Source organism: Eretmochelys imbricata, chromosome 2, assembly GCF_965152235.1.
Source record: "Eretmochelys imbricata isolate rEreImb1 chromosome 2, rEreImb1.hap1, whole genome shotgun sequence".
In the NCBI taxonomy this organism is placed as follows: Eukaryota; Metazoa; Chordata; order Testudines; family Cheloniidae; genus Eretmochelys; species Eretmochelys imbricata.
Window position 1 is genome coordinate 156,382,697 of NC_135573.1, and position 12,475 is coordinate 156,395,171.

A 12,475-nucleotide genomic window follows, 5' to 3' on the forward strand; every position below is an offset into this window, starting at 1 on the left:
GAAAGTACATTTACATATAAGGAAAAAAGCAATTAGGCTAACAGCAGCTGGAGGAAACGCCTGGATGAGCATACCAGGGGAAGCACCAGACTCTGAACCCCAGGAAGTCTTGGCTCTTTAGACAAAGACTATAGACTTTGGAAAATACAAGGGGAGGAAAAAAACTTTCTAGTAATCCATCACTTAGAGGACAAAGAGCCAACATCCTCTCATTCTGTGACCGCTCAATTCTCCTACCCAAAGGATGATGATGCCAGTGTCTTGAAGTAAGTGAGAAAGCTGATTAAACCAAGTTGTAACTTGCTAAAGTTACGGCGTAAACACTAGAAAGTGTGTTTTATTTTGTTTTGTTTGTAACCATACCTGTCTCCTTTACTTTGCTTAGTATCACTTACATCTATGTTCTTTATTAATACATTTACTCTTAGTTTTACTATAAATCATCTCAGTGCTGTTATAATGAAGTAAAGTGTAAGTCCTCAGCTAATCCAACAGGTGAGCATGTGCACTGTCTCCTTGGGGGCAGAAAACTTAATTTCTGTGAGTGTTCAGTGAGAGGGACTGGGAAACTCGGGAACCTGTTCACTGGTTTGCTGGTGAGATGGACAGACTGGTGTGGCAAGGAGCGGACACATAGTTTAAGCCCCAGAAAAACTCACTCTTGCTGCTGCAGAGAGGTAACACAATGGCTTATGGTTCTGGGTGCTCTGAGAAGAGTGTCACAACCCTCCACATACTTAGCATGCACGTGGAGCTCAAAAAGAATGGTTGTGTCTTCCTTTGCTGCTCCTGTCAGAGGCGGGTTTTTCCCCCCCTTTACTATTGATGTGGCCCACTTCTCACTTTCACTCCTAATGATTGGAAAGGGTGAGAACTAGGACAAGACGACTCATCCAGCACCATTTGTGTGGGAATTATGGTACCCATTGGTGATACCACCCAGAAAGCATCCACAGAGGATCCAGAAGCCAATACCAGCCGGAAAATACAAACTGTGCTCCCTCAAGAGCGATTAAGAAAACTGAAAAGTTATTCGTATACGTGGGGAAATAAGGAAGCTAATGACAGAGAAAAAAAAGATTATGTTGGAGAGAAAGCAGGGGACAGAAAAAGAGGACAGGAAAACAATAAAAGGGGAAAGAAAACAATGGAAAAAGAAGAGGAAGAAAATGTTATGTATTTAAAAGACAGTGGGAGATGAAAGGAGACCGAGAATCAAATAAAAGAATGGGGGAAAAATTGAATTTGAAGATTAGTAAATTATGCTTTGTTACTTGTCCTACATTTGACTGCAAACCCCCACACCAGGAAAGGGGAAAGAGGATGATCACATCACTAAAAAAAGAGAGAATATATAACTGTACTGAATGCAACTCAGGTAGGAGATGAAGAGTTTCCACTCTCCCCCAATTCAAGCACTGCAGGGATCAAGAAAAACCAGATAGGCAGTAGTCTTGCAGAGACACGGTTATATATAATATATATAATTTAGTCTGTCTAGGAGAGGCAGAATGGTCTAGTGGAAAGTACACTTTCCTGAGAATCAGAAGACAATTGTTACACTGATATGCTGTGTGACCTTGTACAAGTCTCTTCTGCACCACTGATTGCCCTTCCAACCTCTGTCTTGTCTATTTATATAGGTAAAGCAGGATGTAAAAACCTGAAAAATGATCTTTATAATAGAAACATGGAGAGATTCTTTTCTACACCCTATTCAAGTAAGGGCTTAGGACTTTCAACTCCCATTGACTTTACTGGAAGTACATCAACTATTCAATATCACATTCCTTCTGTGTTTGCCTTTTCTAACACAAGTCAAACCCAGTACTATAGTAGATTGTGGTTTTGGTTTATATGTAAACTGAAAAACTACTGAAGTAAAAAAGACTTATGAATGTACTTACTTGCAGATAATACTTCCTCTAGATTTACTATGACAAGGTTTAATCTGCAGTGAGCAAGCAATTGCCTTCCATGTTTCTGGTTGGCATTTTTTAATGTCAAGAACAGGAATGTTTATAAATGGCATCTTAATACTTCCTTTCTCCCAAAGCTTCATGTCATTCATGGCTCCTTGATCTGACTGAGCATTGCAGCTTCTAAAAAGTTCTGTTGGTCTTAAAGGAAAAAGTTAATATAGCATCTTTATACAGCAGGGAAAAATAAATTTACTTTATACAACAAATTCTACAACCCTATGCTATGTGTCATTAGTGGTATAAAAGACAATTGTGAACGCCTGAAAGGAAATGATTTTTAAACATAATTTTAAGAAGCTACCTTAAAAGTAATAAAAATGAGAAAATAAAGTGTTCAAACGATTTCACCTGTTGTGTCTATATCATTATCCGTAATTCCTAGACAAAGTTGGAGGGATCTAATTCAGTGACAGACTTTCATATACACATTTAAAATTGTTGATATATTCATTAGTGACCTTGTACCTTATTTTTACACATATATTAAAACTAAATAAGGGACAAGGTTAAAAATGTATACATTCGTATTCTTTCAGAGCATATTTACCACCATCACAATCTGCTGGGAAAATTCAAATTCTTTTTTAAAAAGCTGCCTGAATACAACTCTGATTTTTATATTTCTGAAAGAATAAGAATTCTGAAAAAGAAGAGATCATTATGAGACATTCTAACGCTCTCTCAGGAAAATTTTAAAATGTAACATGAAAAACTATGCATTTTGGCTACATTTTGCAATATACAGTATACAGTATTTAAGATAACCCAGCTTTTTTGCTTTTAAGAACTGAAGGTTTATTTATAAATTGACAATTTGGTCTCTGAAATATTTCAAACTAAAGAAAAACATGAAAATAATAAAAAAGTCCAGGTTTTGTTTCATAAATGGCACAGCAATTTTAAGAACATTTGTGGAAACTGTATTCTTATGTGTAGAAATAGATACTTATCTAGAACTAGACACATATCTAAAACAAAACAACAATGAGCAAGCAACGTCTATTTGTCTGTACAATGAACAGTTGGGAAAACATTTTACTAACGAGTAGCAAGATTTTACTATAGACATGAACTTTTATTCCAATCAGCCGCATCATGATAGCATTGAGTATGTCTTTCTGAAGTGTGCTTTATGTTGCAAAATTAAACACTTTCTCAAGAGCCGTTCTAAAAATATTTTACTTTAATAATTAAATAAAAAGTCACTATCTGATTACAAAACAATCTTTGGGAAAAAAACCCTACAACATGCAGAATACAAATCTGAAAAACATTTACTCAACACACAGGAATTCCTTTATGAAATATTTAATGCATTTATCCTACCTGTTATTAAAATTAGTGCAGTAAGTGAGATTTCTACAGCCCAGCTGACAAGGTTCTCGAACGTCTGCTAAACAGGTCAACATGGAAACTTCAACTGGGCTGTACTCACAAATGCGATCAAATTCTTGCCAACTCTGTGTATTGCCCCAGCTTGTGCTATAAAGTTTAGTGCACAACTCCCTGAAAAACATTAAAATAAAAGCAATTTTTCAGAAGTCTTGTACCATACAAAAAGAAACTACAGGTCCTCATCATGAAAGCCCACATCCTTCAAAATTCTCACTGAAGTTTTTGACATCCAGACAGTTTGCAAGATTGGGCCCAATATGTGGCTGCAGACAGACCATTCAGGTGTTCTCCAAAGTGAGGAGCTTTCATTTAAATAGCAAAGTAACCCTCTAGCTGTGATGCTTGTGAAGGAAATGTCAAAATGTGAAGTGGGTACAACCAATACAAAGATACCTACTGAAGTTTGCAGAGAGCCTGAAACAGTAACTCTGAGGTGAGAATCGCCCCACTCATTTCTGTGGGTGGTAACTCAGATGGCAATAAGGAGGGGAAAATGTCTAATCCCATTGCTCAATTTCAGATTATATACACTTGTGTCCAAAATGGGGAGCAAGAGAAGATGTCTGTCTTCCCCCAGTCCAGCTGTTTTCATGGTCCAAAAATACCCACACCATTTTACACACATCCTGGGTGGCAAACACTACAGTTGTCCCTTATCCAGCTGTCAAGACCTCCAGCTTCCCCTCCCAGATGACTGCAATACAATTCACATTGAAATATAAAAATCTGCGGCATATTGAAAAACTGAAGGCAGACTAAAATAAATTGAGAATTTATCATCAAATTAAGTAAATAACAAAAGATACCATATTGATTGTTCTGCACTGTATTGTTCTATCTTGGAGGAGAAGCAGCATTGCATAATTCCAGGACATACCTCCCACTATAAGATCCTGTTTTCAGTTGCTTATAACTTTGCCAAACATATCCATTTGGGATGAAATTTTACATATTTTAGGTCTCCCTCAGGCAGAATTTTTTTTTTAGAAAATTTCAGTCAAAACAGTTTAGCTGTTCAGAAAACGAGATTGAGAGGAGGGGGAACACATTGTTCTACCCATGTTAAACTCTGGTGACCTTTTTTTGTGAACAGCTCTAGCGCCTGCATGCTTTGGAGCAGGGACTTGAAATTTGGCTAGAGAGGTGACCTTTCTATCAGGGTTGTGTATTTTGCCATCTCCGTGAAAATTCACCCAAATTTTGCAAAGTTACAAGCCATTGAAAAAAAATTACAGTTTGCACATGCTCAGTAGATTTCTTCGGTTTTATCAGCTAAAATTGCTGACAGAACATGCTCAAGTGTTTTACATTTCTAGTGCCGACCAGACTGTGCATGCACCATCCCCACAGAGCATCCTCTTACATACAAAACTTAAGGTTGTACAAGCAACCTTATTTCTAGCATTTCCTAACTTTTGACTGCTTGACTCTGCAACCTTAATAATGTTCTTTTAACATTATCATAGCCTGAAAGCCTATGAAAAATCATAAAATTAGCCATAGGCATAGTATCTTTCAGGTATTTGAGTCTTCTCCCAAACACATGTTAAAATAAAGTGAAAACACTAAGGCTAAACTCATTTATAGCACTGAAGGTGTTTCTGAATCATATGAATTCCAAAAAACCCCAAAACAGATACCGGCGAAAAGTTGTTGGTGTTTTTTTGTGGTTTTTTTATTAAATACATGCAAAAAATCTTCTAAATGTCCAAATCAGTTTTGCTCATAAAATTTGCAAATGGGTAATCTCTTGCTGAGCTTAGATTTTACACCAGTAAATTAAGCGGCTTTGGAGGCAAGCGTTTAATTTTGAAAGAAATAGTGGGTTATTATTGAAACCTTGACCTGCTATACCTACAGTTTTAACCAAATTTAATAAAATAACAGATGAGAATCAAATACAGAGGGAAAAGGGAATGGAACATTTAGAGAAGATCCAAGCAAGTAGACAAAAAAAAAATCTCAAAATATATATTGAATTCAAAAGTGAATTTTCATTTTACTGCAACCATTTGGGATCTGCTTTCTGTGCACATTAACACACTTAATCTTTATTATTGCAAATGTTTACAAAACAGATTTTTTAGCCAGAATATCTGCCACAAGCAAATTTCAAATTGTTAATGATGGTAAAATTCACAACTGACACTACTGATAGTTGCTTAGGTTATATAGTATTGTTTCTGTAATCTTACTGGATGATTTAGCTCTCCAATGGGGTAAACTGGGATTGTTATAAATTACTACATAATTTGTACAATAATTTAGGTAACCTATGTCACAAACTACACAACAGTTATGTTTAATTGATTCAATTCATGAATCATTTTAAGAACATAAGAACATGTTAATAATTAAAAATTAATTATTTAAGCATTAAATGGTGCATGGACATATGAGACTAGAAAAAACTCATGCCATTAGAATACATTATATGTTATGAACTGTTTGCTCAGTTCTAATTCAGAATCACTACACAGCTTTTGCTGGTGAAGGCCATATTGGCAAGTTTTTCAAGCATATATTTGTGGTGGGTCAAATTGGAAAAATATATGTAGTTGAAGCTTTAAGCTATTCTTCCCCCATTAATTCTTATCAGCAACTAAATGCCCCACTTCATCCTGCCCCAATATCTGCCACTGCACTCAGCAAGCATGGATACAGCATATTCATTGGGTGTTTCTCCAAAATTTGGTTGGTACTCACCTAAGATGAAAGGAGTAGCTCTAGCCTGAAAGATATTGTTTCATGAAAGTTAAAACTGGAGCACAAGATGACGGACACCATGGAGAGGAGCCAATTTGCTGAGTTTCTACAAACCACCCCAATTTGACACTTGAATGAGAACATCTGTTACCTGGGCAGCTTCTGGAGCATTTTCACTATTAATTGTTTCTAACGAAGGAGGAGTAACAAAAAGGCTACTGACCTACATGTGGAAGTGTTTGCTTTAGAACAGCAATGCAATTTAGCCCCATCAAGGCCTGTTGAAGGAGGAGGATGCACAGTGACTCCAGGATGAACAGACCTTGAACTCTCAAGAAAACACTGCCAGAGTGGATCTTGAGGCAGAGGCATTGTTTTACACCCTTCTATAAGTCCATCAACAATTTCAAGTTCTGTTTTCTTTGACATTAGAATCTTTTTACAAGCACTTTGGCAGATATAATCTTCTGCTCTGTCACAGCAATACAAACCTAAATATTCAAGAGAATAAAAATTGTCATCTATCACTGGCAGCTATCTAATGACAACAACAAATGTATTCTTTACCATGCTGCTTTACATTACAACGTGTTCATAAACATTTTAAATAAAATCAACAACAATAGCAAGCAGATGCTTCTTTAGTTTTAAATACTAGCAGATTGAACCATCTGAAGAAAAGCAGGAAGTGATCTATGGCATTAATAGATTATAACAATTAATAACACTCACCCCAAAATCTAACAATGTATTGTATATTCCATTTCAATACAATTATTTTTTTATTTTGGAATGTTATAAACATTTTATAATGTTTTACTTACTATCTGTAGGGTTTCTCATTGGATATGACTGTGTGTAGTTGTTCACGCAGTGTATTAACTGAGGACTAACAGAGGCACAGTAACTTTCAACTGCTTTTATTTGTGAAGGACCAGGAGAAGAGTCTGTCCGAAAAATTGCTTGACAATATTCCCGGCAGTTTGTATGATGTCCTGCATAACTGCAACAAACTGATCCCACTGGAAACACATGAAAAAAAAAAAGTGTGTTTCTGTGCACAGAAACTAATATATAGAAAAAGAACATACGTACTCAGTCAATAAATTCACTTAAAGACTTAGAATGATATTCATACTACTATTCTAAAGAAAGACCCCATTTTTGAAAACTCTACTAAAATAATTATCAGAGGCATGGAAATTGTGTGTGTCTGCAGGCTGGTAAAGGGGCCAATATTTTTTGGGTTCACCAAGGGTGGAAAAATCCTTACAGCTAGTCTTGGGCTCGAGAGAGTTTTTGTGACACAGTCAGATTTTAGTTTCAGTTATTTTGCTTTTACATATTTGTAATACAACCATACATGTATTATAGTACAATTAGAATATACACACAAAGGACTAAAGAGAGCAGCTGACCCCTGTAACCTATAGGATAGCTTAGATTAAGAAATAAACAGAAGTTAGGTTTTGGACCTAAGTGTAGAGGGGTCTGGAAAACGGAAGTCGCTAGTGTGAGAAAGTTAGAGATAAATTGGAGATAAAGTTTTATGGGAAAGTAAAAGTTAGCAAGATGTTACCGTTATGCTTTGTTTATAACAAGCTTGAGCAAGTTTTTTAATTATTGTTTTCAAGAATTGTGAATGTTTTATTAAAATGCTATCTGTATTGATAGTATGGGAAGGACTTTGGCCCAGATCTTAATTTAAAGAATGTGTATGGAAAGAGCCAATAAGGAGGTGGCAGAACTATAATTATGCTATGGTGCAGTTTAATGTTAATTAGTATTACAACATATTATAAAAGGAGTAGTTTTGCAAAATTGCAAGAACGCTCTAAGTAACAAAAAAGGATACCATTAGGTTCCAGGAATATAAAACTGTACTTCAGTCAGTGGACTGATCACCGATTAATAAACTCAAAGATAAAAAAGTGTAAGTATAATTGTTGTATTGTATAAGAGATAATTGCATGCCTGTTTGTTTAATTAATCATTTTCCTTTTAAATAAGGTTGGTTTTTATCGAAGTGTCAATCAGTGATCTAAATAAATTTTTCTGTAACCGACCTAGATGTTGGAAACTGAAAACTAAGTTGGGTTTTATTGCACTCTTATCTTTAACAACTTAATATTAATTGGGGACATTTCAACATAAAAGTTATAAAAGTTACATCCCAATTCAAAAAACAAGAGATCCAATAAATCTGGCTCATTCACATCAAATATTTTTCCCACATTATTAAATACACAGAGACACTTCCTGGGAAATGTTTTATCAAGAGAGAATTCCATGTGTGTAACTTTTTTCATTTCTTCCCCTCCATTCTTTTTCTACTAATACAGACATTTGTAGCAAGACAGTAAATTTGTTGATTGAAGTTTCATCTATGCCTGTTACTTATTTTTCACTTTAAATCATAAAATGGAGTAAAGTAGCAGAAACAGATAAGCTTCAAAGAAACTGTTCAAATACCCCAGTAATAAAAAAATTAGAGACGATAAACAGATATACACATTCACATCTAAACTAAATATATATACAAAAATACACACAAAGCCTGATCCTGCAAACACTTAAGCATATAACTTTACTCATGTGCTCCCTCCTTCCCCCCATCCCTTGCAGGTGTAGGGGTGTAAATACTGAGAATACAGAAGGGAAAATAAAAATGGACAAAAATAAACATTATTAAATTTAACTATATAGAGAATACTTACTCTCGTTTCTGTTAATGCAACTAAAAAGAGCATTCTGCAAACAAAACAAAAAACAATTACCAAAAAAAAAGAATTTCACATATCAATAAAAGTATTGAGCAATTTCTTAACATTACACAGTATTTATTTAACAAATAGGAATTCATTAAAGAAACATTCTACTGTTAAGGTGTACCTAAATAGCACAGTAGAAGTAGAAGTGTATAATGGATAAACGGGCATATTTGCTTAAAAAATAAGGAAACGAGGTAAATAAAAAGAATTTTAAAAGACCATGTATCATTCCAAATTCTTTTTGCATATTTTAATGGAACACATAGGAAGGTTAATCATCTAGACAGAAAGATCTTCATAAACTACCTCAAAGACAAGGAATAGGATATACAAAGACCATATTAATGACTGTTAATTTAGGGACAAATCCTGCAGTTTAAATTCACACATAAATCCATGGGAGTTTAGCCTGCATAAGGAATCAGTATGAACGGCAGGCTAGAGCCTTCAGTGTGTCCTACCCCTTGGAGGCAAATGCAAGTACAAACGGCAGGAAAAATTCAAAAAAAATTTTACAAGTTCATGTGACATGACAGTTATGGTACAGAACAACAATATTACTGTCACCAAAAACTTTAGAAAATTATATTTTAGAAGTTCAGTGGTCATACAAAGAAAGTGTTTTCTCATCTAAAATGAGAAAGATAAGTCTTGTGTGCAAACACAAAATGGACACACAGAAACTTGACAATAACATGGCTGACTAGTTAAAACCAGTAACTAGGTGGCAGGCAGATTTTGTATTCTAATCCCAAATAAGCAAGTGGGGAAAGTCACTTGACCTCATTGCAAGGCCAGCCTTCAAAGCAGTAAGCCATATTGGCCACCTCAGCCTGTGTTTACAGACATGAATAAGTAATCAGCTCTTACAGACACGAATAAGTTGTCTGTGTGTACAGAACATTTAGATGCTGATATTACTTAGGCAGTAGGGTGTAATTACCTAGTTTTAAAATTGATCTTGATAAATTTAGGAACTGGATAGTAAAATGGAGTTGCCTGCAATCACAGGACCAGACGCAGTGAACTGTGAGGTGACTTCAATTCCCATATTCCTATGTTCCCACAAAAAAAAAATCTCACTGAATTTACTCCTAAATGTAAACCATTTGGCTATCTCTTCGTCACATGGAGGCAAAGTTCTGAGCATCTGATTTGTTATCCTCATATATTAATGATCATGTATGCCAACACAATAACAAAAGCATGTGCTTCTGCCAGCAGATTTTCTTTGAAATAAAAGCTTAATGTCATCAATCAGAATAAAAGTCTCTTTTAATGTGACCTTTGTCCACCTTAGCTTGATAGAAATGAAATATTTTTTGCGAATCTTTCTTCATTATTTAACTTATTTTCTTTTGGCACTTCTCTCAGTGAAAAGTCAAACAGAAATTAATCTATTCATTTTCCATTTCTGACTCTCATACTGTAACACCAATGTAACAATGTGTGGACAAAAACACTGCAAGAAAATGTTTGTTTAAAAATCCTTCAGCATATTTAACTGGAAACAATTTTATTATCTGAGGTTTTGAGGAACTTATTTTTTATAAAACCTAAATGCTGGGCCAAATCTGAATTCAGTGTTTCTAATTTGGTTAATTACAAATTTAATTAAAACTCTTCACCTGATCTTATCGATCTAGATTTTTTGCTCAGCAGAAGCTTTAAGACGAGCCTTGTCTCTTTATGTCTCAGCAAACTAAGATAGGAAAAAATTATTAAATTATTTACCACAGTAAATAAACAAATAACTCCAAGATCATGTCCTCTAGACTTACACCCTAGGAAAAAAGTCACTCAAAGAGGAAGACTGACTCTGGGAAAAGGAGCCTAAGAAGGAAATGCCATAGCACAGGCCCAGCAATTAAAAAGACAAAAAAAACCAAACACATATTACAGAAGTGACTTACTACACTATTTAAAGGGAAAAAAAGCATGCAAAAAAGTTTGTAATAAAGGGAAAAAATAGTGATAAAGGATGTATCTCGGTGAGCGCCCAAACCTCTGCTGCTGCAACATCACTATAATCAATCAAGTTACTTTGATGGCTTTTGGTGGCCAAAACAGTCTAGATTGTGAAAATCAGATAATAGTTTTTAATTAAAAATTTTATTAACTAAACTAGAGACACTATAAAGTCTAAACTGGCCCAGAATTTGGTTTTATAAAATAAAGATGTTATGAAGTCAGTGGAGTTATACTTGCAGAGAATTTGGGCTTGAGTGGGCTCCCAGCTCACAGGGCCTTCAACAGTTAAAAGGTACAGGGAAAGATTGTTTGAGGTTACCCTGCCTTTTACACCTCCAGAAGGTGGAGAAGGATATTGACCCAACAAATGCTGCTTTCCAGAAGGTTCTGAGTGCACTTATCCCAAGAGTGGGAGAATCTTGAATTCTTGGAGAACTGATTAAAAAGCAGAACCTTCAATGAAAACTAGATGCTGTATAGGGGTTAAAATACATAGATCCCAATGAAAGACTTGGAAGAGAAGAAATAAACTGGGGAAGGAGGAATAAACTGCTAGGAAATGAAATTTGAACATTTTGCTTCAACTGATTCATATTAAATAAAGGCACATAATAGATGACCATTTTCCTTCATTAATGTCCCAATCTTGCTCCCTGTGAAATCAAGTACAAAGTTCCCATGTCAGGTTTCAGAGTAACAGCCGTGTTAGTCTGTAGTCACAAAAAGAAAAGGAGTACTTGTGGCACCTTAGAGACTAACCAAGTTCCCATGTGTTTCTTTTCTTGGGAAGATACTGTAAAATGATGTTCTATATGTTTAGATAAGAAAACCGAAAAACATTAATGCTGCTCCCTTTTTCCCTTTCTTGTTCCATCTCCTCTTCCATTTCAACCCCCAACACACCCATGCTAAAGACAGTCATAAGTAGCCACATGATCTTCACATTCATACTTTCCCATAGCTACCCCACACCTTTTGGTCTCGGGGAAGGGGGGCGCAGGGGGTTGTTTATTTTTGTTTTCCCTTTGTATGTCTATTTATATTGCAAGCTCTACAGAGCAGGGGCTGTATCTTCCTACATGGTTATGCAGCATCTAGTATATTGTGAAGGCCATAAAAACAACAACAGTAATATGAGAAATTGGTCTTCCCTAAAGTGTAGCCATAATTACATAAGAGGGAATGCACCTCACTGGGTAGCTATACCCTGCATGAGACCTATCAAACCAATGGAGTAAGATCCTGGTTCAGAAAACCAGAGGAGAGATAGGTCTCAAGAAACTGTCACTCACCTGTAAGGCTAATTGCTACCAGGAAGTTTTGTTATCAGAGAGCAGGGATATAAACTCAGTAGGAAAAGGACTGTATAGTTCTACTGGGAGCCAAAAAAAAGAGAAATGAGTTTCTTACTGATCTGAGAGCTGCAGGAAATTTACTCCTATTGAGTATGAGTTACAAGACACTCAAGCACTCTTGTTTCTGTTTGAATCCTGCCTGACATATGGGTTTATTTTATGTTGAGGCCTGAACTGCAAGTCCAGACTTTCTCGCCTTGGTGCAGTCATCACATTGACCAGGGTATCAAAATGCTGTTTTCTACTTTCTAATAAAACTGATAAATTATCTGACATGATCAACTTTCAGTCTCAA

General features: G+C 35.5%; 1 protein-coding gene across 1 annotated transcript in view; it reads right to left on the reverse strand.

Annotated features, from left to right (window-relative positions):
• The window catches only part of RECK (reversion inducing cysteine rich protein with kazal motifs), a 136,219-nt gene that overhangs the window by 59,812 nt on the left and 63,932 nt on the right, over positions 1–12,475 (reverse strand). Inside the window, exons 7-11 of the mRNA XM_077809194.1 lie at positions 8,801–8,834; positions 6,908–7,105; positions 6,307–6,574; positions 3,309–3,488; positions 1,908–2,120 (exon numbers count right to left, since the gene is read on the reverse strand). Coding sequence (XP_077665320.1) covers positions 1,908–2,120; positions 3,309–3,488; positions 6,307–6,574; positions 6,908–7,105; positions 8,801–8,834 — 893 coding nt within the window. The remainder of the gene's footprint in view (positions 1–1,907; positions 2,121–3,308; positions 3,489–6,306; positions 6,575–6,907; positions 7,106–8,800; positions 8,835–12,475) is intronic.